Genomic DNA, 20,227 nt, shown 5'->3' with positions numbered 1-20,227 from the left:
ACTGGCACGTTTCCATTAACAAATTAAGCACTGGAAAGTGTATCACCAGGGCATCTCTGAGAAGCCTCCATTTTGGGACTGACAACATGCGATGGATATGTCCATCCAGAATCTCATCCAGGTTCTTGGTCCAGGTCAGGCAGTGATCTGCAGCCATGGAGGATCCCTTCTGCTGAGAGATTTCTGATCTCCTGACAGTCGGTGCTGGTGCCCAGGCGCTCTGTGAAACCACTTGTCTTTCCCGACTGCTGTGGGTGGGTAGAGATGAGCAGTGTTTGGTATCCAGTCCCCTTTAAAGTACTAGGTCACTGGAACCCAGCAGCCGACCTCAGAGTTACAGCAGCCGCTAGGGACTTCCCCAATCAGTGGAGGGGTGAGCCCAGTGGATCTTTCTCAGAATGTTCCTGCCCAGCAGGTCACGATTCTGGCGTGCACGGAAGGGTAGCAATGGCCCTGTGTAATTCCGGTCCTTTCTACCACTAGGAGGAACACAGGTTGTGTTAAAAATGTACAATGTTGTCCTCTGTGAAAACCACAAGCCTGCGCATACACACTTCTTGTATTAAAAGGTGTGCATTGGTAAATCTCAGTTGTCTTGTAAGATTTGTGTTCAGTTTTGTGCTTACCACAAGTTCACTCAACGCAACAGTTTTGTTACGAAACAGCCCTGATGGACAGTATAGGACACTCACATTTATTGTATGCATCACATTACAACATACTTTAAAAGATTCAAAGCAACACAACTTAGCAAGCATTGTCAATGCCTAAAGGTCTGGTTGTAACGCACTAGCACATGCAGTGTTACCACATTAGAGTGAGATGCATAAGGTGGAGCCCAAGAAGTGGGGAGAGAAGGTCATTCTTGTAAAGTAGTCCCTCATGCAGTCCAAACCAAGCACTTGAATGGAGGCAGAAGGATACATCCAAACAGCAAATAGCTATGGTGAGAGATGAATACTCTACCGGCTGAACCAATATGTGATTGACAAACTCTCAAGCCAATGAGTGAGGTAGGCTGGTCGAAGAAAACCAATGGTTGAAAGGGGCGGGCCCAAAGGCCACTCTGTGGGTACGGTGAGCAATAAATGTGTTTGACAGGCAAACCCAGATCCAAAAGGAGACAACAGATGTTTGGAATTATTCTAACGTCTGAAAGTCCTCTTGAAATAACTGCCACCCTGAGACACTCTCTCTGCTGTAAACATGAATTTGAACATCTTCTTAATCGACAAAGAATCATTCTTCCCACGCAGTTCGAATTACATTTTAGAAATTCAGGATTTTACACCCTCCCTGTATTCGACGACTGGGGATGTTTAAAATATGTGGCAAAATTGTCACCCCTATGTGCCAAAGCCATGTCAGCAGCTGAAAGGTGTCCAGTTAACAGAAAGTGCAGCCTTCTTAGTTCATTTTGATTTCTTGAAATCTGTACACGAGGAACAATTGATGGGTTAGGGGGCAAGTGCAGAAATGTCATTTTTAAATGGCAAATGTTGTGACATGGCGTGTTCAAGTCACCCAAAACACAGGTGAGGCTGACAGCCAGCAAGTACAGGGAATCTAGTACAGAGGGAGGCAACCTGGAGGGAAAGATCAGGAAGAGAGATCGCACGGTCAGGGCAAAGACATCGAACAAATGGGAGATGCGGGGTAGGAGGGGACGTGAACGAGATGAAGCCATCGTATTAGGACAGATGGCCACAGACAGTCAAAAATGCAAGCGTGACACCTACATCCAACAGGAGACAGACTGCAAGAGAGAAATAGATCTTAAACCAGAGACGGAAGGGAAGACCCAGGCAGATGTTATGCAAGTAGAATGGCACAAGAGAGACACACATTAAAAAAATACAGAAATCAAGAAAGACAGATATCAAACAAGAGATGTGTCCCAGGAGAGACAGGCAGCTAAGCCGATATCGATCAGGCAAAATGAGGGTCAAAGCTATGGAACGCTATAAAGTGACAGCTGAAAAGAGAGAGATGCAGAAACAGAAACTCAGCAAGACGACACCGTTGAATAGTCTACAGGTGAGAGAGTTAGGCAGAAACACAAAGGCAGACGGTGATTGAGATATGAAACAATCAGCCAGAGAGGAAGAGACAAATCGAATCAAAACAAGTAAGCAAAGTTACATGGCTATGAAGTCAGAGTCTCGAACTCAATTTGCCAGGGAACTGGTAGCCAGGGGAGATCTGTCAGCATTGGGGGGTGGGGGGGGGAGGGGAGAACATGCTTTGGTAACTTGCAGACACCCTTAGCTGCAGAATTCTGCAGCACCTCAAACCTACCGAGATGAGACTTTGAAGCCCCCACAATAAGGCATTTCCATTACTGATTTTTGCTCCGATAACCACCCTAGCGATGGTTTCTTTATCATCTTCTGTAAGAAGGTGGCAACACTTGGGTGAGAGTATCAAATGGTCGCTGGAGGTCTGGGGGGCGCGAATCGTTTGGTGGCCCAGTTCAAGCATCTTCTCCGAGAAGACTCCCAAGGTTGTGGCTCTATCCGTAACCTGGGTGTCTAGTTCTCCACTCAAAAGCACCAATAGCCACAGATTTTATTTTTGGGCCAATGCTTTGTGCCGATGAGCAAGAACTTGCTCTTTGCAGCATCCTAGGCCAACTGGTTTCTATTCACCCAATCATGACTAAGGGTAACACCTCAGGTACTCTCAGGTATGTGATATGGTAAGCGAAGCATCACCCGAGTATAATCAACATAACTTTGAGAGCAGACTAGAAGCAGGTGAAGAGACTGGGTATAAGTATTAAAAATATGGGAAGGGGTGGCGGGGAAGGCATGATGTTCTAGGTTCTTCATCCTTCTATAGTCTTTCCTCAGTTTTTTACCAATTACCCTCTGATGCTCCTACCATGGTAGACAATGACTCGTCTACCCCAAAGATGTCACTGACGCCCCAGCCTGTCTCCCAGGATAGAATGCAATGCAACAAGTTCACGCACCTGCAAACGAGACAACCTAACCAGGATCTTCGGGGCAGTGGACATTACAGATCGACTGATGAATTTCTCAGATCCACTGCATGCATTTTTTTTTTTTTTTTTGGGGGGGGGGACACTGGTGCACCTAAGGCTCTTTAACCTCAGTGGCTCAGAGCCTCCCCTACACCAGTAATTGATGATCTCCTTATAATAAGGAGTCCATACCTTAAAGCCCTCACTGACTACTTTGGCGGGACATGGGTGCCCAAGGGAGGACAGAGGCTTTGCACACCTCACAACTGTTTCACCCAAAGTAATCTCTTTAAATGAGAAAGAACAATGTCATGGTGCTGCACTTGGGCCCCCCTGGACCAAGCCTCGGCCCTGTTTATCCTTGGAAATGTGGATCCAATCTTCCCCATATTATTTAAGTTCAACTGCATCACACCAGTTTCCCGGTACTTTGGGGTGTTGCGAGCAATCTGTGACTAGTAATTTCCTTCACGCTTTTAAAAGTACATGGAAGGAACTGGCCCTTTCTTAATTTGCTGCACAAAGCAATCTTTGTTTACTCTAAAGATGGCTTCCTTTCACCGCCTTAAACCAAGGTTGAGATGTGGTCCGCCGCCTGCGATTGGTCATTTTCAACAAGGTGCGCACATCCCCCAAGGAAGCGAGCCTTAGATTCTACCAAGGGACCATTTGATGGGAGCCAGAACTGACTGGACATTCGCCCTTGTCCAACTCAACCACAGACAGGTTTCCATACTCTTGGACGAGACGGTGGTGACTGCCTTGCTTCTCTGCCAGTTATCTATGGGACTCGCAAACCTACTTAGGGAATGAGCGCTATGATCGAAGAATCGAGAAGAGGAGGGCAAAGAGACAGAAAAGGAGAGAAAGAGATGGAAAAAAGACAGAGGGACAGAAAAAGAGAGCGAGACTGCCGTACAGGGAGTGTGAGACGTGTTTGTAGAAAAAGAGATTGATATAGGAATGGCCATGTAGGGGTTGAAGGAGAGACACAAAGACAGAGTGAGAGAGACAGATAGACAGACAAAGGGTCCACAAACAGCCCTACAATGCTTCATGGGATAAAAACATCCATGGTGGAGGGTGAGAGCGCGTGAGAGAGAGAGAAAGATAGAGTGAGACGGTGGCACACAGGGGTCTTTTCCGAAGCGTAGGGTCTTTGGAAAAGAACAGACTGAAGCCCTGGCATTGGGTAAGAGGGCACCAAACATGCAGCAACAAAGAGTTACTCAATTCTTGGCGAATGTAAATACGCACCTGCCTGGTTCTGTTGACATCAATCGTCACCTACAGCTTGGTGCCACCCACGTCAGCTTGACTTTATAATCACGTATGAATAAAACCCGAACAGCAAGGCCCATCCGGAGGTTGAACATTATCGGGGTCAGTGCGGTATCCAGTGTGTACATATGGTGGACCGCTCGATGATGGGGACTGACCCAGCATGGCCAACTCCAGACCAATGGAAAGACTAGAATGGGCCGAAACCTATTGTGTCTTGCCAAGACATCATCTAGAGGGGCCACCGTGGTGAACACCTTTGAGAAGGTTGAGCCGCCCCAACAGGTGATGCCCCGTCAGTTTCATGCCAGGAAACTCAATAGGTGAAGCGAAACCATGTCCTTTTTTAAACCCCATTGACTCAAACAAGATGGATGCTATGGGGAACTAAATTGAAAGCAGATGCGAATCAAACTTAGGGTTTTTTGTTTAATTCTTCATAAGACTGAAATAGTCCCCTGTGGGAAAGGACGTAACATTCTCGAAAGACTAGGCAGAGGACTCGCCCACTGAACTGGCTGAATTATCTGCCCGGGAACGGGCACAGTGTGAAATTCCATAGTCTGGTGGCCAACCCCGGGGTGGGCGGCCATCTTGTGCCATGTCGCTGCATTGAAAAGGAGGGGACCGCCAGGGCTGGAGGTGCAATGACTGAGTTCAACGCACTTGGGTGCTTGCTGAGAGCTACTCACCTCCGACGTGAGTACTTGTGGCTCCGATATTCGCTCAGACCTGCAGCCAAGCTTTTCACGGAAGGAAAAAATGGTTCCTGCACCATTCCATGGTCGGGGGTTTATGGTACAACAAACAGGTTTTTTAGGTTTCGAGATGATCTTGGATAAGCGAGGGCTGTTTGAAATTCACTTTATCCCAGGCCAGGTGTTTTATGACATAAAGACTGAATGTAATTTTGAAGGAGTGAGCAAGACAGAGCCCAGAGCACGCAGGGAGGCAGACAGACAGACAGAGGTAAACTGACATGCAGCTATTCAGACAGCGAGAGACAGACAGTGAGGTATAAATCGGTTGTTTCCCAAACAAACTTTGAGAAACTGATTGATACACAGATAAGTTCAAAGAGACAAGAAAAGTGACAAAAAAGCATCCAAAGACTGACAGCTAGAAAGCAAGAAGGAGCTACTTTGAATTCAGAGTAGCAGAGAGAATTTGCTGTAGCTCTCTCCGTAAACAAACCCGTCTCTTGGCGCTAGGAGCAGCTTTTCATAAAAGTATAGTAAACAGAACGTTGATAAAAATAGAAGAGACGCTACAAACCTGAAAAAGTGACGTGCACCCGGGGATATTAATCTGTGAAGAGTTGACCTGGCAAAGAGTGATATTTTTGACGTACACTCAGTGGTTGAAGTGGGCTGGATCGGAGGGGCACGCCGGGTCCCTACTTTTTTCTATGTATGAAGAACCGTTCCTCTGCTTCTTATTAAAAGACAACCGTCCAGGGACAGTAAACTCCGATCGTACAAATGCCTCAGCTGAAGTTTCATTCCGGGAGTCTCCCGAGACCGAGGGAGAGGCAGGCAGTTTAACAAGTCTGGGTATTAATAAAACCTACATTTTGGAAGCACCGTTTTATCTGAAACCTATTTGCACATTTGGTAGCAGTCTGTCTTATACTGCATGTAATGCAATTTTAACAAAATTACTTGCATGTTCTCAGCGCTTCCTGTCACAGGCTGGGCCCTCGTAGCACTAACGACACACAAGCCACAATTCTCCATTGCTCCAACCAAGATTTAATTGGCTTTCTGGTTACACACAGACCTCTAAGTGCCTTAACTAATAGAGGTTTCATGATACACAATAGTGCACATACCACTGATTAACTTAACGTTTTTATTTTTTTTCATTTAGTCTGCGAGTTATCATATATGTAGCTACCTGAAGGAGAATATTTTGGGTTTTTTTAGCCACACCTTTGACCCCACGCTGATTGACCCCGCTCCCATTGCATGCATCATCACAGCTCCCATACTTTTTTTTAATGCACTTCGATCACTGGTTACAATAAATAAAGACAAGTACGAAAATGCCAGTTAATGTAAAGTGGAAGGAGGCGGAGCAGAGGAGTGGAGGGCCGCCCTCCTATAGAGTAATGGATGAGTATTCTAAGAGTTGAACGTGTAGCTCACCGAAGAAGTTGTTCTAAGAGTTGAAGGCATAGCTCACTGAAGAGGGTGTTCTGAGTGTTGAAGGATAGCTCACTGAAAAGGGTATTCTAAGAGTTGAACGTGTAGCCCACCGAAGAAGTTGTTGTAAGAGTTGAAGGCGTAGCTCATTGAAGAGGGTGTTCTAAGAGTTATAAGGATAGCTCACTGAAAAGGTTATTCTAAGAGTTGAACGTGTGGCTCACCGAAGAGGGTGTTCTAAGAGCTGAAGGTGTAGCTCACTGAAGAGGGTGTTCTAAGAGTTGAACTTGAAGCTCGCTGAAGAGGGTATTCTAAGAGTTGAAGGTGTAGCTCACTGAAGAGGGTTTTCTAAGAGTTGAAGATGTAGCTCACTGAAGAGGGTATTCTAAGAGTTTAACGTGCAGCTCACTGAAGAGGGTGTTCTAAGAGTTGAAGGCGTAGCTCACTGAAGAGGATGTTCTAAGACTGAAGAGGGTGTTCTAAGAGTTGAAGGCGTAGCTCACTGAAGAGGGTGTTCTAAGACTGAAGAAGGTGTTCTAAGAGTTGAAGGTGTAGCTCACTGAAGAGGGTGTTCTAAGACTGAAGAGGGTGTTTTAAGAGTTGAACATGAAGCTCACTGAAGAGGGTATTCTAAGAGTTGAAGGATAGCTCACTGAAGAGGGTGTTCTAAGAGTTGAAGGATAGCTCACTGATGAGGGTGTTCTAAGAGTTGAACGTGTAGCTCACTGAAGAAGGTATTCTAAGAGGTAAACGTGTAGCTCACTGAAGAGGGTATTCTAAGAGTTGAACGTGTAGCTCACTGAAGGGGAGGTCAGAAGTGACAAACTGCAGTAGGTTGATGGTACTAGACCAGACTCCAGTTCAGGGATGGAGAATAAGAGGCCCCGAAGTGGAGAGGTCCATGGAAGGCCCTTGGGGATCACCTAGCCTGGTGATCCTGTGGCTTTTCTGGAGCTTGTTCATTCCTCGTCTCTGATGGCTAGAAAGGATGCGGGGTTAGGACCAGAATACCTCAGGTGTGTAGCACCAACACACAGCAGGGCTGTGGGCCAGTGTGACCTAGGAGTCAAGGAAAGACTAGAGCAGTCTTCCTCAGCGAGTGGCTCATGAGCTACCTGAAAGTAGCTCCCCTCTCTGCAGCCCAGTGAACTAAATTTGAAGTTTTTGCTTATTTGAATTAACATACATATTAACATACGTATGTCACATTTGGAGAAAAAAATGTGTCTGAAACTAAAATGTGTGTATTTTCAGAATTCATAAGCTGAAGTTTGTAGAAATTACTCTGGCATTTGGTGGCCATTTACACGGTCGTTGGATGTGGTTTGGGCTACCTCTCTAATAATATTAGCAGCTCTGGAGGATTTTCACTGAACAGAAGTCGTTTCTTACTACATAAAAGGGAGACCCCTGGACCAGAGTCATCTGCACCAAGGAGTCATGCAGGATGAATCACACATAGAAGGTACGTCTGTAACTTGGGGAAAAGGCTCTCTGACAGCCGGTGACCTCTACAGAGGCTCTCCAAGGTCACCTAAGCAGGAGAATAAAATGATGGATAAAAGAGATGTGGAGCAAAGCCCGGAGGCGCCCCCTTCCTGTCACAAATGTAAAACGAATCTACACCCACCCACCCAATGCCCCAGGATTCCCGAATCTGCCAGTTGGGACCCCAAGGGGCCGGTGCACAGCTGTGATGAGGATGCTTGGAGTGGCAGATCTCCTAGCAACAGTCACATTTAATAGTGGCAGAGACAGTGCGATGATGGCACAGAAGAAGCTGGGAAGCTTGAGTAAGGAAATGACGAGTCTGAAACACATGTAGTTGTAAAAAGCAGCTGCAGGTCTGCAGGAAGCAGTTCATGCTTCAAGGGTCGATGCAAGAAGTCACGTTAGAGCCTCGTTTGATTCTTCTGAAAATCAGAGGGAGGCTCTACTTTTCAATGACTGGACAAGAGATGCTCTAAGGTAGCCCCCCACGCCCCTCCTGCTCTCCCACAAAAACAATCCTTAAAGGTCTTGCCTGCCAAGGTTCTTAACTGGTTGATGGACCCTCACAGACGCACATGGTTTCAATAAAGCATCTATCTTAAAATAAACTCCATAAAAAATGCCATGTGCACTAAGCACATATGCTTCTCCGCAAAGACATCTTGAACCCACAGGCTTTGGACACACTGTGAAACTTAGACAACAATTCAAAAGCGAGGAGGACTGGACAAAGTGACAAGAGAAGATACACGGTTCAAGGTACAGGCTCCATTTCCAGAATACATTTTATGTTCCTAACTGCTGAATGATCAAATTCGCTGAATTTTTCGCACAAGATGTACAAACTAAGGACATTCTGAAATCAGGTTGGTGAATTTACTTTACATAACGCCACAGGGCATCAAACAAGCATTGGCAAAGCCAATAGGTCTCGCCTATGCAGGCTTTGTCAATTTTTTTTGTTATGTGTTTGAAAGAGAAGCAAAAATAAAAGAGATATGACGCAGTCAACGCTGGCTTTTTTTTTTAACTTTCAGTTTCGTGGCAAGCAGTAACTTGGAAAATGTATTTAAAAATGTTGCAAAGTTTGAACTGTGCGCCCTAGTAAGATAATATTGCTAAAACATATATCATTTAAAGTGAATCCGTTATACAATTTAGTTATTGAACAAATTCAACATTAGCTTGATTTATAAAATATCCTTGTCTGTAGTCGTGACCAGCATTAAAAAGAGAGGCAACTTTACACAATCCTGCACCTTCTCTAGGGTGAGTCTCACAATAAGACTTCTATACGTCTGGTAAGGTTATGGGTCCAGGGATCTTCTGTGAGCATTGCATATTATAGTGTAACACTGTTTTAGAAGTCTGTTTTAAACATGAATTGCACCATAATCAACATCTAAACTGTACAGAGAGGTTAAATGTGCGACTGTATAGGTTTTAATGTCCAATGTAATCTACTTCCATTTAAAGTGAAGTGTTCAGCCAGAATGGGAGATGGATGGTGGTAAAACCCTGCAGATACCAGGCCGGACACCTGTTGCGATGACTGGATAACTGATGAGGGGGCCTGATAACTGATCTGAAGGCCTAAGGCCTCATACCGGGTGCAAAGGCATGGTAACTGGTATGGAGGTCTGATGCCTGGTGTGGAGGCCTGGTACCTGGTGTGGAGGCCTGGTACCTGGTGTAGAGGCCTGGTACCTGGTGTAGAGGCCTGGTACCTGGCATACAGGCAGGGTACATGGCATTCAGGCCTGAGACCTGGTGTGGAGGCCTGGTACCTGGCGGGAATGCCCTATACCTGGTGTGGATTCATGATACCTGTGTAGAGGCGTGATACCTGGTGTGACTACCCGATACCTGGTGTGGAGGCCTAGACCTGGTGTGCAGGCCGGATACCTGGCTTGGAGGCCTGATACCTGGCTTGGAGGCCTGATACCTGGCTTGGAGGCCTGATACCTGGCTTGGAGGCCTGAAACCTGGCTTAGAGGCCTGAAACCTGGCTTAGAAGCCTGAAACCTGGCTTAGAAGCCTGAAACCTGGCTTAGAAGCCTGAAACCTGGCTTAGAGGCCTGATACCTGGTGTGGATTCATGATACCTGGTGTGACTGCCTGATACCTGGCGTGGAGGCCTAGACCTGGCGTGCAGGCCTGACACCTATTGCGATGCCTGGATAACTGATGAGGAGGCCTGATAACTGATGTGAAAGCCTGAGGCCTCATACCGGGTGCAAAGGCATGGTAACTGGTATGGAGGTCTGGTACGTGGTGTAGAGGACTGATGCCTGGTGTGGAGGCCTGGTACCTGGCGTGACTGCCCTATACCTGGCTTGGAGGCCTGATACCAGGTGTGGAGGCCTGATACCTGGTGTGGATTCATGATACCTGTGTAGAGGCATGATACCTGGTGTGACTGCCTCATACCTGGTGTGGAGGCCTGGTAAGTGGTGTGGAGGGCTGGTACCTAGTATGGAGGCCTGGTACCTGGCATACACCATTACAATCTCCAGTGCCAACTCATTTAACATAACTGTCTGAGTAGATGTTTTTTCGCTAGGCCCCGTTAATCACTGGCCTGAGACAGGTGGCCAAGTGCGTATTTCAATGTGCGCTGAGATACTGAGGGATATTTTTTCCCCTGTCTTTGCCTCTGTTATGACACCCATCACAAGAGCTTTCTAGAAAAGCCACCAAGTCAACAAGTTGATCAAAAAAGCGAATTATTTTCTCCTTGAGCATGTTCGTGAAAAATGAGGTCCCTTCTGAGCAGCTGATGGATGCGGAACCCGAGGAAAACTGACCAGTGGCCTGTGAAGGCCTGACCACCTCTGCAGCGCAGGCAGAACATTATTTATTCATCAACTTTGCTGTAGGGAAATTCATATCATCAAAGGCTGCAATCCAAGGGGGTGTTCACGCCAAAGGAAAAAAATATATATATATATATATGTGTTTTTCAATATAAGTGAGTCAGAAAAGAACAGAGTGGCCAACGAAAGGCCACCGAGGTGGTCAGTGAGGAATCGGGGGTGATATGGTGTATGGGGTGGGTGTATGCCAAATCGAGATCATTGATAAGGCTGGGAAAGACGCTGGGGAGGGGGTCTGTGTGTCACGAACAGGAGGGAAAATTTGACTTTTATGTTGGGACCAGCAGCCTTTACCTGGCCTTAAGGTGTGCTGGTGATCACTTCTACGGTTCAGTAGGTGAGGGGCACTGAGGACTTTTTAGAAATGTGAGGACAGCATAATTTGACTCGGTTTTAGATTCCAGTCAGTACAAGTAAACATTTGACTAAATGCCTCCAGTAACAGCATCACGGGTTTTTCAGCAGACTGACACAACAGGAAGTACATTTTCCATTGCCGGAAGCGATACGACCACTCAAAGCACATAAGCTAGTCTAAACGAGTACATCCAATCAGGAATCTACACAACTTGACAAGATACACGTCAGACGCACGACTTCGGCAAAACTATCCGCACCCAGCACATATTTAAGGTAATTTTGCTAATGCACGACGTGCCCTTTTAGGAGGGGGCATCGCTGAAGAGAATGTAATAAGGAACTAACTCTTCTCCATCATTCTGCCTAGTAGATACAATAACTATGACGTCTTCCTGAAAACATATGATAACCTTAGACTGATGTGCAGAAACATGTCGACACCCCATTACTGCCCGGAGACCTGTTCACTTTTTTGTTAATGTTATGTTGGATATCCACCTGAAATTAATGCGGATATTAACAGGATGCCTGCGGGACACAATGTTACTCCCCGCTTGTTTCTTGGCTACAACTGAAGATCTGAGATAAATTGGGCCTAAGTGAAGGGACCGTAATCAGAAAAGTATCAACCAACTCGATTTTCACTTCCACCAAATAAATTTGTATTAACAAGACAAGAAGTTGGATTCGGTAAAAATGTGACCCATGGTACAAAAATCAACAGATATCCTATCTGTACTACATTCTGACCGAACATTAAGGAGGTCCTGGGTGGAGATGCATGCACCCCATCATGAGAACCCCAAATATGTTTTAAGTATATAGTGCAGACCCCAAACAATGCCATATTTAGTAGATTATTCACACAAGGATGAACATTGTGACAATTAAATGCAAAAAACAACAGAACAGCTTATCCCAGCCGCTTTTCTGAACCATTATTTCTGCTTCAAATAAATATCAAAGCTGCCCTCCCCCCCACTTCTCAGAATGGGGCAGACCAGGTTTCTTTTAGAAGAGCTTGGGCTGCACCACTCAGTGAATGATATAGGGAGCACCGTGTGTAGAAATGGATGCTTCTCATTGGCTCTGTAGTTTCATTCAGAGTTGTAGGGCACCCCTTTTTGAGTCCATCAGTCTCTCTGTGACTCACTCATACAGTCCAAGCCTGCTTATTCTGATGTACTAATTGACACAGCACACTGAGCAACACATTGTTTAACTGACATCCAAGGTCAACCAGGCACAGTCTGACAATTTAACCTCATATGGTTGGTGCACCATTTTTCCAGCCTTGGGCTTTCACTTCAGAAACAAATGCATTATGGGAGTTGTCGTTGGCTCAGCTCATGGGAACAAATTGGAGCAAAATACGCAATTAGGTGACTTTGCCAAAGAGAGGGACCTTCCAGGCGTCATCAAGTAAATTTCTGAGTGGAATATATCAACACTAGGCTAGTCTAGCATCCTTTCTACACCTGGTGATGATCATAAACTAAACCTCCCTGACCAAGCAACTATAGGGCAGGCACGTTTATTTAAAGGGACAGCTTATAAAATGGCTCAACCATAGCAGAATTTCACTGAGCCCATCCAAGCTGTTCCCGAACCTCAACATTTTCTGCGTCCCAGTAACTGCAAGGCCAACCAAAGCACATTCACTAGTCACTCTGAACATCCCGGCAATCCTCCTGGAAAGGAAGTTCTCTCTTTGACTTTGAAGGCACAGATCCACACCATCTTTGCAAATCCACACTAATATATTTAAACAATCAATTTTCTCCTCGTTTCTTGTAGGATCGCATTGATCCACATCACCTTTGCAAATCCATAATAATATATTTAATGAATCAATTTTCACCTAATTTCATATTTTTCTTGTACAACCGCAGGGATCCACACCATCTTTGCAAATCCACAATAACATCTTTAAGCAAAATCTTCTCCTCATTTAATCTTTTTCTTCTACGACCGCAGGGATGCACACCATTTTTTCAAATCAACAATAATATATTTAAGCAATCAAATTTCACCTAATTTCATCTTTTTCTTGTACAAACGCAGGAACCCACACCATCTTTGCAAATCCCCAATAATATATTTAAGCGACCAATTTTCTCCTCATTTCTTGTACAATCGCATTGATTCACATCACCTTTGCAAATCCATAATAATATATTTAATTAATGAATTTTCACCTAATTTCATCTTTTTCTTGTACGACCGCGGGGACCCACACCATCTTTGCAAATCCACAATAATATATTTAATCAATCAATTTTCACTCATTACATCTATTTCTTGTACGACCGCAGGGATCCACACCATCTTTGCAAATCCACAATAATATATTTAAGCAATCAATCTTCACCGCATGTCATCTTTTTCTTCTACGACAGCAGGGATCCACACCATTTTTACAAATCCACAATAATACATTTAAGCAATCAATCTTCACCTCATTTCATCATTTTCTTGTGCGATTCTCTAGAATCAACAATTCCGTTCCATGTCAAGCTTTTATGAAAAACTAGCAATGCTTATACAATTAAAACACTCCTGGACGGTTCTTGTATAGCACACACCAACAATTTAAAGACCTCTAGGTGCTGCAACGCCCAACCTCTCACATGCTGGACGGGCGGGACATGATTTTTCTGGTTAAACCTCATGATTTAAGGAGCACTGACCAACCCCTGCTTACTCTGGACAGGTCAGACACCAGAAGTACAAGGAGAGCTGTTCCCTGGGGATCCGGCTGAACTGATCAATTTTAATTATTAATCAAGATCTGTCACGAATTGGCGATGCAGAACAAGAGATCTTGGGAGCGCTCACGTCTTATATTCACCCCAAAACAATGCAATCCATTTTCGAGGGAAATTAAACAAAGGATCAAACAATACATGAGCAACTGAAATTGTGATGGATCAGTTAAAAACAAGCACTCAGACCTTGTGTTGAAACACTTCTTGTATATAAAGCAACAATTTTGTACAAAATAAATCCCAGGGGATTGTTCAACCCACCACCGCACACTTCCCTGTTGTAAGCATCCCACAACTCCCAGCAGCAGTCAGGGTTAAAAACTATGCTGAGAGGGCCACCTTCCTGCCGGGGCCCGAGGCAGTTTCAACAAGTGGCACACACTTTAGAACCCATTTAGGGACGGGTGGGTCGCGCCACCCTGCTGCACGCAGCGGGCACCGTGCCATACCTGCTCAGAGAGGGAGGCAGGCTGTGTTTACTCAGCTAATATTGCCTGTTCTCTGCCTATCGGACAAGCAGAGCTTTACTCGGGAGGCGAGGACGCGCCGTCACCAGCCTGCAAGTTTCCAGTCAAGTGCACAACTTTCAAAGACACACAACACGTCTCCAACTTTCTCAAGCAGGCGAGGGCTGAAATGAAACCCTGCCATCCTCGCCACGTACATGCTGAGATTAAAAATTAAGAACATTCTTGGGAACTGGGGGAGGGCTTCCCTCCTTGACACCCCAGACACACAAGTAGTATGCAAAGTTTTAGTCCGTGTAACAAGCTGGCAGGTTGTCGCCCAACCAACAAAGCCACAGTCCCGTTACAACACATTAGATACAAGTGTGTAATATACACAAGTGGGCATTGCACACACACACAAATACACATGATTTGTAAATAAACAGTTCAAAAGTAACACTGTACACAATCCATCGGAAAACAGAAGGCCTGGTGGAGGGTGAGGGCAGCGTGTTGGCACTGCCGGGCACTATGCCTACCACCCCACATCACACTGTTTTTATTTGGGGGCAATCTTTACTCCCCAGTGACGTCACGTTTTCAGCAGCTACAAGTCAAGTCACAAACCCTTCAGAGAGGACGGTGTGTTTATGGCGTTGGAGCCAACTTTAGGGGATCTCAGAGGAAGGGAGGGGGCGCTCTGCAAGGCCTCTGAGAGTGGCACACGTGCCAGGCTGAGCCCAACAAAGGAAGCGCGTCTTTGGTTAAAGCACCTATTGATTAAAGCTTTCTCAGTGGGTTACAGTTCATTGGGATAAATCGAATCCTGAGAAGAATACGAGGGTGGGGGGGAGGTTCTGCTGACCTAGGGGAGGGACATCTTTAAACTGAGGGAACAAGGTTCCTGCACACTGAGGAGAGGAGGTTCTGCAGGATAAATGGGGGGTAGGGGGGCTCCTGACCTGGGGGAGGGGTACCTTTAATCCGAGGTAAGCAAGGTACCTGCCGAGTGGAGAGAGGAGATTTTGCGGGGGGGGGGAGAAGGTCGGGTTCTGCTGACCTGGGGAGGGGCACCTTTAATCTGAGAGAAGAAAGGTTCCTGCACACTGGGAAAAGGTGATGCCGCAGGGTGGGGGAGCGCTCCTGACATGGTGGAGGGGCACCTTTAATCTGAGGAAAGGCAAGTTCCTGCACAATGGGAAGAGGAGATTCTGCAGAGTGGAGGGAGGTTCCTGCGTGATGAGACAGACAGATTAGAGGGCTGTTCCTGCAAGCAAGGGATGGCGTGGGGATCTGCATCATGAGTGGGGTGGCGGTCTGAAGCCTGAGGAAAGGGGGTTTGCAGCCTGAGGACAGGAGGTCCTGCAGTTTAGCATGCTATAGACAGAGAGTAAAGCAGTACTTACAGTCGGGGGGGGGGGGGGGTTTCTTCACCTTGTTGGGTGGGTATTTGCTTCTCGCTACGGGGAGGGGGGATGAGGGGGTCACTAGACTGGTTGAGTAAGGGTTCTGCAGTCAGAGTGGGTCTGTGATCTATAGCACAGTGGCGGTGGTCCGCTCGTGGCAGGGTGAGGCGAGGGCATGTTCTTGCAGTGAGAGGGATGTTTGACCTCTAGGGACAGCCCACTGAGAGAGGACCTTGCACCTGGGGCCCCTTCAAACCGAGGTGTGGGGGTGGCCCGACAATTTATGTAAATTGAGAATCTTTTCTAGACCGAATGCCGGGAAGAGCCCCTGCAGAAAGAAAGAAATGGGCTCCTGCAGACTGCTTTTGTTCCTGCAGGTAGGAGTCAATTTCTGCAAAACGAAGTGCGTTTCTGCAGGAGGAGGGGATTTTCTGTAGACTGTAGAAGATTCCTGCAGGGCGGGGTGAGGCCCTGCAAAAAGGAGTGGATTCCTGCAGACTGCATTTGTTCCTGCAGGAAGGAGTGAATTTCTGCAGGAAGGAATATAATCCTGTAGTCTGCAGTGTATTCCTGAAGGCCTGTGTGAGGTCCTACAGAAAGGAGTGGGTCCCTGCAGACTGCATCTGTTCCTGTAGGATGGTGTTACTTTGGCAGTCCGCAGTGGATTCCTGTAGACTGTGATGGATTCCTGCAGGCCTGGGTGAGATCCTGCAGAAAAGAGTGGGTTCCTGTAGTCTGTATACATTCCTGCAAGTAGGGGTGAGTTGCTGACACTCTATCCGTTCCTGCGGGACGGGGTGGGCTTATGAAGGCAGTAGTGGATTCTTGCAGGCCTCGGTGAGGTCTTACAAAAGGAGTGGGTTCCTGCAGCCTACCTATATTCCTTCAGGTAGGGGTAAATTCCATGAGAAAGCAGAGGGTTCCTGCAGGAAAGGGGGAGGTGAGTTTCTGCGAGGGGGGATACGTTTCTGCGGGGGGGGTGGGTTCTGCAGGAAGGGCGTGTTTCTGCAGGAGGGGGGGATTCTGCAGGAAGGAGTGTGTTTCTGCATACTGCATGTGCTCCTGCAGGAAGGGGTGAGTTTCTGCAGGAAAGGGTGGGTGCTAGAAGAGAGGACTGGTCGGATTGGTTCCTGCAGGCAGGGGTTAGGTCCTACCTGCTTCACCTTAGAACCCCTGAATTATTTTAGTCCCGCCCCCAAATGTGTACAATAAGCCCGGTCAAGGGGGGTCTCACCTCCAGAGCCTCCAGGCTGGCGAAGCTGGCGATGGCAAAGCCATCTATGACATCCTCCTCCTGGGAGCTGGACTCCCTCCTCCGGCGCCGGGGAGGCCGGGGCACCCGGGCAGGGGGGGCAGCCAGGGCTCGAGGGGGGCCTCCGTTCTCCTTGCCCCGCGGGGCCCCCAGGCTCCGCTCCCGGTCCGAGCCGGAGGACGGGCTGTGATTCCGGGCGGGGTCCCCCCGCTTCCTCCGTCGGTCCCGCTGGGACCTGGACCGGCGGCTTTGTTTTACCTTCCCCTCCATGCTCACGGGGGGGGGACGGAGAATGCGACGACCACCAGGAAATCCACCAGCAGAAATATCCAACCCTCCGCGTGTCGACAAAGAACAAAAACACACAAAAAACACCGGGAAAAAACCCTCCGAATCACAGATCCACAGTTGGGAAAAATATCCACAAAATGACCTTGATGGGAAAAGAAAAAAAAAAGAAAAAATAAATACCACTTTAAAAAATCCTTGAAAATGTCAAATAATCCAGAGCCAAGCACTCCCAGGAAATCCACGCGAAATCCTCCGCCAGCGAATCCAGAAAAGGTGAGTATGTAGAAATCCTATAATTTCCTTCGTTTTTTCTATCCCCAAAATCTGCAATAAAAGGTATCACTTGGTTTGCAACTTTGTTGCAGAGGGGGGGCGGTGCCTCCCCCCGGTCACATCGCCGAGGGTGTCGGTGAGCTGTCCTGCCGGGATGGGGGGGCCGTGGCCCCCGGGGGTCCGCTCCTGGCCCCCTGGTCTGCTTTGTAAGTTTCCAGTCTGCAGCAGGAGCAGCTTGTCAGTTTCTCCCCCATAGAACAGGCAGCAGCTCCCAGGCTCCCTTCATCCCCCCCTGCTGCAGACCCCCTCCTAGGGGGAGAGGGGCCCCCGATCCTGGGCCCCCGCAGGCAGGGGACGCCCTGCTGTCTGCCGGCGCCCCGCTGGGGCGGTATCACGGGGGGTGGGAGCTCTTAAAGGGGCAGAAGGGCAGGAGGGGGGCTGTGTCTCTGCCTCTCCTCCTCTGTCTGGGCTGTACAGTGCAGCAGGGCTCAGGGCAGATAACAAGTGACGTACTTCCGCCAGCCTGCAATTTACCAGGGAGGAAGTCAGGCACTTTATTTCACAGAGTTTATCCCTCAGATCCCGGCTCCGGGCGCCCGGGGAGCTGCCCCTGGGGCCGGTGACCGGCTGCTGGGAGTGGGGGGGCACGCAGAGTAGGGGCGGGCGCCCTCACACGGTTGTACCCGCAGCTGAACCTTAATAATAGGGGTTCAACCAAATGCTTCAAACGCTGGGTTGGATAGCTTTAGCAACTGCAACCTTGCAAACTCGTATTTTTTCCTGAGGTTGCATGCAGAGCACGGTGTTGTCAGGCAGCTCAACATTTCAACGTGCGTGTACTTTTCTCAAAAATTTCATATTTTTCACATGCATTTCGTGATTTTAGCAACAACCCGTGGACTTAGTCCCCATCTAATTCATTTATCAGACATACCGCACCTGTAAAGCGGCTAGAATTACGCTTTCGCGCATATCGTAATTTTATCACTGAACTTTTTTTTTATTTTGTTCAACGTCAACAACAATATTTTATCACTTGCCTTGTTATTTGACCACTTTTCCGATGAGTTTATAAAACTTATCACAACGGCTCACGGACGTTGACATATTATCTTCCACCTCGCGATATTTGCTGCCATCTACTGTGGTACACCTTCTCATTGGTTTTAGTGGGCATATCGCGATTTTACAGAGCATGTCGTGATTTTATTATGCACTGTGTTGTTTTAGCATGTATCGCGCTTCTTTACGCATCTGGTTATTATGTCACGCGGCTTATGTTTTTGTCACGCATCTCACTGTGCCAGAGGCACATAGGGTTAACTGTACATATAGTTATGTTTCTTAGGATTCTGGACATGAAATAACCAGGTTAATATCTGTTCTTTAGAAACATAGCAGCCAAGTGAATGAGTGCATAACTCTCCAACTATAGAAGTAGGTCATATGACCTCTTTAAAGCCCAGACAATAGCTCTAAAGTGACCCTCACCTGCAGGGGCGTTGCCATATGCGACCTTCTTTTTTTAGACAAAAATGGTACATTTTCTGCATCATAAGTTGGACGAGCAGTTCTGTGTCAACAGTCAGCTATTGTGTGCCCTCTGATGGGACTGGTCCCCCAATGAGACAAGTGTTGTACTGAAACGGGGTGCGGTGGGAGGGGGACTGGCGAGGACGAAGGGGGTACTGGGTGGGGTAGATGGGTGTCCGTGCTTTTAAAATGGCAGACTCCAATGATTTCTGATTCCAACGCTCCAACGCCATGAAATATGGCACTTATAAAGTCTAGTGAGCAAGAGACAGGCTTATAAAATGAGTAAGCCATCTTTCTAGTTTGGAAATAGTGCCTTAGTAGCAAACAAGACTGCCATACAAAGGAGCCCAGGTACTTGGAATGATTATACTCTAAAAGCATGAGGCTTACTAAAGTCATGGCCTTATTCAGAGCTTTGCAGACAGGATACTCCTTGGAAACGTGGCAGATATCTCACCTGCTCTATTGCAAGTACACTTAGTATGACGTCAAGGGATATTTGAAGGAACATCCTGTCTTTCAAACTCTAAAGAAGGCCCTTAGGGTTTAGGATAGGATATGGCGAGGGCTGAAGTGTAAGGGTGTCTATAAAGAGGGTTGTACATGACAACTTGCAGAAAGAGCCAGTTCCCATTGGTGGAACACAGTGGCTGTCATTCAAGGATGGGCAGTGAAAGAGGTGTAGGCCATTAGTGGATATCACTGAGGCAGCACATCGCTGGAACCTCAGTCATCCCACATCTGCCATTTGCGCAGAGTGTTGCCATACGCAAACATGCCCCCCCCCCCTTGCTTTGCCCAGCATCATGATCCATTTTGACATTGCATGGGTTGCAAAGCCAGTACTTTCATTGCCCACCTTGAGATCAGCTTTAGTCCGGTCTACACCCAGCTTCAAGGTACGGGAGACGCCTCCCCACCTCCCCAAGACCTGTCATTATGCAGGGAATCAAGATTTGCACCGGACCACCAAGGGGAGAATCGGGGTGTGCCTCTTCATGGAGATCTTGGTGTTCACCACATTAGCAGCCCCCCCACCAAGGATTAGCTCAGCAAAGGAGCAGCCCCCCACCTAGTGCTCAGCAAAGAATCAACTGAGGCTCTGGTAGAAACA

The 20,227-nt window shown here is 47.3% G+C and overlaps 1 protein-coding gene across 3 annotated transcripts in view; it reads right to left on the bottom strand.

Annotated features, from left to right (window-relative positions):
- Positions 1-18,170, bottom strand: part of FBRSL1 (fibrosin like 1) — a 1,114,915-nt gene extending 1,096,745 nt beyond the window's left edge. For all 3 annotated transcript variants that reach the window (XM_069215249.1, XM_069215252.1, XM_069215250.1), the window contains exon 1: positions 16,996-18,170. In XM_069215249.1, coding sequence (XP_069071350.1) covers positions 16,996-17,283 — 288 coding nt within the window. In that variant the 5' untranslated portion in view covers positions 17,284-18,170. The remainder of the gene's footprint in view (positions 1-16,995) is intronic.
- Positions 18,171-20,227: the final 2,057 nt, after the last annotated feature.

This window comes from Pleurodeles waltl, chromosome 11 (assembly GCF_031143425.1).
Source record: "Pleurodeles waltl isolate 20211129_DDA chromosome 11, aPleWal1.hap1.20221129, whole genome shotgun sequence".
Lineage (NCBI taxonomy): Eukaryota > Metazoa > Chordata > Amphibia > Caudata > Salamandridae > Pleurodeles > Pleurodeles waltl.
This window is presented reverse-complemented; position numbering and strand designations above follow the sequence as displayed.